General features: G+C 44.5%; 1 protein-coding gene across 4 annotated transcripts in view; it reads right to left on the bottom strand.

Moving 5' to 3' along the window:
• LOC130209352 (transcription factor COE1-like) overlaps positions 1-5,000 on the bottom strand; it is a 124,730-nt gene that overhangs the window by 107,449 nt on the left and 12,281 nt on the right. For all 4 annotated transcript variants that reach the window (XM_056438938.1, XM_056438936.1, XM_056438935.1 and 1 more), the window contains exons 2-3: positions 3,200-3,356; positions 1,975-2,038 (exon numbers count right to left, since the gene is read on the bottom strand). In XM_056438938.1, coding sequence (XP_056294913.1) covers positions 1,975-2,038; positions 3,200-3,356 — 221 coding nt within the window. The remainder of the gene's footprint in view (positions 1-1,974; positions 2,039-3,199; positions 3,357-5,000) is intronic.

A 5,000-nucleotide genomic window follows, 5' to 3' on the forward strand; every position in this document is an offset into this window, starting at 1 on the left:
CACATAAACACACAGACACACACATAAACACACACACACACACACACCAACACACACACATTAGCCGTTAAATAAAAGAAGAATCTTCATAATGTTGAGTAAATTAATTCTGTTATTATTTATGTCCTGTTGTTTGTTTATAATTCTGGAGCTTGTGTCACCCCCCCCCCCCACACACACACACACACACTTACACACACACACTTACACTTACACACACACACCTACACACACACACACACACACACACACTTACACACACACACACACCCTCAGCAAAAACAAACATTAGCGCGCTCCAGCTCTGGTTATTATTTATAGGTCACGCCGCCTTTAACTGCCCCCCGCTGCCTTTCCTCCTCCAGGATAACAAGGAATCGTCGTTCTCCGACTAATCAAACATCACTCATGGCGACTTGTTTCCGCCGCGCCGCACGCCGCCGCGCGGGGACACCTGTTAGCGGCGGCGCGGCGCCCTAATTGTGTTCGATGCCGCGCGGAGGAGCGTTTTATATATATATTTATATATTATTTATATATTTAGATGTAGATATTCATTTATTTATTCTTCCTCGCTTTCTAATTGGCGTGATGGACTCCGGAGCGCCGAGCGGCTTTCCCGCCTAAATGGCGGCTATCCGTCCGCCGGGTTAGCGGCGAGGTCGTTACCGTGGCGCGATGCTAACGGGGAGATTCATGTGTCCCTCTGTCTGACGGGGGGGGGGGGGGGGGGGCGTTAATGTTCCTCCTGAAGACGCATTCCAACATGAAGCAGAGCTGCTCTGAATCATACCCCCCCCCCCCGTTAGCCCCTCCCCCTCCCACCACCTCCATGAAAACAGAGTTCACTTTGGTTCGTTGTAGATATTACAGATGTCTCCCCCTCTCCCTCCCTCTCCCCCTCCCTCTCCCCCTCTCTCTCCCCCTCTCTCTTCCCTATCCTTCTCCCCTCTCTCCCCCTCTCTTCCCTATCCTTCTCCTCTCTCTCCCTTTCTCTCTCTCCCCTCCCCTCTCTCTCCCCTCTCCCCTCTCTCTCTCTTCCCTCCCCTCTCTCTCCCCTCTCTCCCCTCTCTCTCTCTCCCCCCCCCTCTCTCTCTCTCTCTCTCTCTCTCTCTCTCCCCTCTCTCTCCCTATCCTTCTCCTCTCTCTCCCCTCTCTCTCTCTCTCCCTCTCTCTCTCTCTCTCTCCCTCTCTCTCCCTATCCTTCTCCTCTCTCCCCATCCTCTCTCTCTCTCCCCCTCTCCCTCTCTCCCCCTCTCCCTCTCCCTGGCTCTCTCTCTCCCTCTCTCCCTCTCCCTCTCTCTCCCCTTTCCTTCTCCCCCTCTCTCCCCCTCTCTCCCCCTCTCTCCCCCTCTCTCCCCCTCTCTCTCTCCCACCTCGCTCTCTCTCTCTCTCTCCCCTATCCTTCTCCCTCTCTCTCCCCCTCCCTCTCTCTCCCTCCCTCCCCCTCTATCTCTCTCTAATAATACAACTTATTTTCCAGTCTCTCTCTTCCAGTAGAATATTCCGCGGTGACCTTTAATATAAATTCCTTCCTCCAACAGAACTCCAGTTTCTTGGAGGAAAAGTTGAGAACCGACGTAGACGGCCTCCACCTGTGGGACCGCCTCCACCTGTGGGACCCCCCCCCCCCTGATCATTAGCTCCTCTCCAGTGGATCAATGCGCTGCTCGTGAGCCCCACAAAGACTCACCTGACCTACAGGCTGCCATTTAAAACAGGGATGAATTGAACTGTCGCCACCGACTCCAACCTGTCAATCACCCCTAAGCCCCGCCCCTAACGCCCCCTGTCTGACTGAAGGACCTGAACTTACCGAATCACGCTGAATTGAAGAAGACTACATTATTATATTATTATATTATTATTATATTAATATTATTATATTATTATTATATTATTATTATATTATTATATTATTATTATATTATATTATAATATTATTATATTACTATTTATATGAATGTGGCTCACCGTTGCTGTAGAGGAGCTGTAGTCTGTAGTGGATCCCGTTGTTGGTCTTCTCTCCGTTGTATTCCTGTCACACAAACAAACAAACAAACATCCATCATCAATACCGCTTCATCCTCATTAGGGTCGCGGGGCACTGGAGCCAATCCCAGCTGAGATAGGGCGAAGGCAGGGGACACCCTGGACAGGCCGCCAGTCCATCGCAGGGCACAAAACAAACAAACAAACAAATAAACAAATAAACAAACACACTTTACACAATGAGTCACACGCGTGTACAAGTACACGACGCGGTCGTAAGGAAATGTAGAAAAAGTAATGAGTGTAATTTGAGTAGTACAAGAAGAGAAGAGGGGCAGAGAGACTTGTTGTTGTTGTTGTTGTTTGTTTTTCCTCAGTGAGTTTCGAGACATGCGTGATGATTATGTGCAACAAAATAAACATTAACTTTAGTAACGTTTATTTTTAATAACACTAAAAGGTAAATAATTAAAGTTATACTGAATGTGATATTTAACACTTGACTCATTTATTTATTTAAATGTATTAACATTTATTTATTTACATTTATTAACATGTATTTATTTACATTTTGAGGATTTGTTGGATATCAACTGCTTAATTTATTAGATGTTTTGTTTTATTTTCTTAATATTTATTGATAAATATATGTTATGGTTTCTCTTTTCTCTCAATCACCCCTTCCTCATCTTCCTCATCTTCCTCATCTTTTTCTCTCTTCTTCTTTTGTCTCTGGCTTTATTCTTTTTATTTATTTCATCTCTCTCTCTCTTTTCTCTTTTCTCTCTTCTTTCGGTCTCCATTAGTCGGTCGCTTTGTGCCAACTGTGCCCGGGAGTGTTGGCTCAGCCCCAGTGTGTGTGTGTGTGTGTGTGTGTTGGGGGGTTTCGGGGCGAGAGACTAGAGGTCAAAGCAGAGGTGAGTGAGTGAGTGGGCGAGTGGAGAGAGACGTTGTGCCAGCTGGCAGCCGATCAGACACAAACACTCTCAACCTGTCAGGGTAGTAGTAGAGTTAGTAGTAGTAGAGTTATTAATAGTAGAGTTAGTAGAAGTAGAGTTAGTAGTAGTAGAGTTAGTAGTAGTAGAGTTATTAATAGTAGAGTTAGTAGTAGTAGAGTTAGTCATAGTAGTAGTAGTAGAGTTAGTAGGTGTAGTCAGTATGATGATGATGACGATGATGAAGGAGCAGCAGAGCAACTCTTCGTCACCTTGTCTTTCTCCACGAAGTCGATGTACGACGTCCTCTCGATCTCCACCGGCTGACCTTGCCTGTCGTACAGCGCCAGCACGAAGTGGAAGAAGTTGGACTTCCGGAGGTTTGAGGGCGGCTGCTTCTCGAAGTGAGCGCGGGCTAAACCAACGCCGCTGGAACACAGGGGGGGACAACATGTCAGTATGGGAACACCTGGATAAAGGTACACTCTACTTCAGCTCTGTACAAACACAACAGGAAAACACACATGTGGAGAGACTCAATGTGTTATAGAGGAGGGCAGGTGATGAAACATCGTGAAAACAACGTGAAAACATCGTGAAAACATCGTAAAAACATCGCAAAATCATATCGTGAAAACATATTGTGAATACATCGTGAAAACATATCGTGAAAACATCGTGAAAAAATATCATGAAAACATATCGTGAAAACATATCGTGAACGCATTGTGAAAACATTGTGAAAACATTGTGAAAACTTTGTGGTTGCAAGAGATAAAGTGAGTAAGTTTCTTGACATTATTTAAAGTTGTTTATGTTGTTGTTGTTGTTGTTGTTGACGGTCTGTTTTTGTCTTGATGTTTCTTTTTGTTTGTTTAGAAGTTTCTATTGTAAACATGTTGATATGTGTGTATGTGACAAATAAAACATCTTGAATCTTGAATCTTGAATCTTGATAGTCTGGATAGTTTAAACTGATCCTGGATCAGCAGATCAAATAAACACCTTCACATACATGGGAGGTTAGTTGTGGGGTTCCCCAAGGCGCCATGCTGGGCCCATGGTTGTTTCTCATATACATACATACATATATACATATATAATATATATATACATATAAATATATATATATACATTGTTGTATTACACACTTTTACTTCCTGAAGACAAACAGAACTGATACAAATATAATGATGTACTCTTAAAGGATTCTTAAGAATTGCAAACAAATTAAATGTTTAATAAAATGAACTTTATTGTCAAAGTGAATTTGAAAAAGAGAGAAAAGAGACATGAACCCTTCAGGAGGATTTATGAGTTTATTCACACGTCATCGAACTTTTGATTTAAAGCCTCATTGTTGCCTCAGAGGAGACAATATAAGATAATAAAACATCAGAGTTAAAGTCAGCAGAAGATTTTAAGAAGGAAAACTCACAAAAAAGTGAATGAAAAGTTCAGGTTGATCCTGAAATAAAATCAATGCTCCTGGAGGAGGAGATCTCTGCACCTCCTGCAGGAGCAACGTCCTCCCCCCCTCAGAAGCATCTGAAGTAAATAAATAAATAAATATTTTTCTTTCTTTTTTTATCAATCTCATTTCTCTCGTTTCCTAAAACTCTTCCGGGTCGATCGCCCAGAGATAATATGTATTCGCGCTCCGGGTTTGTTTTTGGAAGCTCGCCCTCCTTCTCCCTCGGCCCGCGCCTCCCTCAGGCTGCGCCTCCTCGGCTCGGGGCTCTATTCCCCCGACGGCAGATTAATACGGCCGTGACCTTTCTGCTCCTCCATTACCGACGCTTAACGCCTCATTTAGGGGACGAGAGGAATTATTATTTAGACTCGCGGCCCGAAAGGAGGAGGAGGAGGAGGAGGAGGAGAGGAAGAGGATGAGGAAGAGGAGTGGGTGGAGGAGGAAAAGGAGGAGGAAAATGATGAAAAGGAGGAGGAAGAGGAAAAGGAGGAGGAGGAAGAGAAGGAAGAAGAGGAGGAGGCATAAGAAGAGGAAGAGGAGAAGGAGGAAGAGGAGGAGGAGGAAGAGAAAAAGGAAGAGGAGAAGGAAGAAGAGGAGTA

Source organism: Pseudoliparis swirei, chromosome 19 (genome assembly GCF_029220125.1).
Source record: "Pseudoliparis swirei isolate HS2019 ecotype Mariana Trench chromosome 19, NWPU_hadal_v1, whole genome shotgun sequence".
Lineage (NCBI taxonomy): Eukaryota > Metazoa > Chordata > Actinopteri > Perciformes > Liparidae > Pseudoliparis > Pseudoliparis swirei.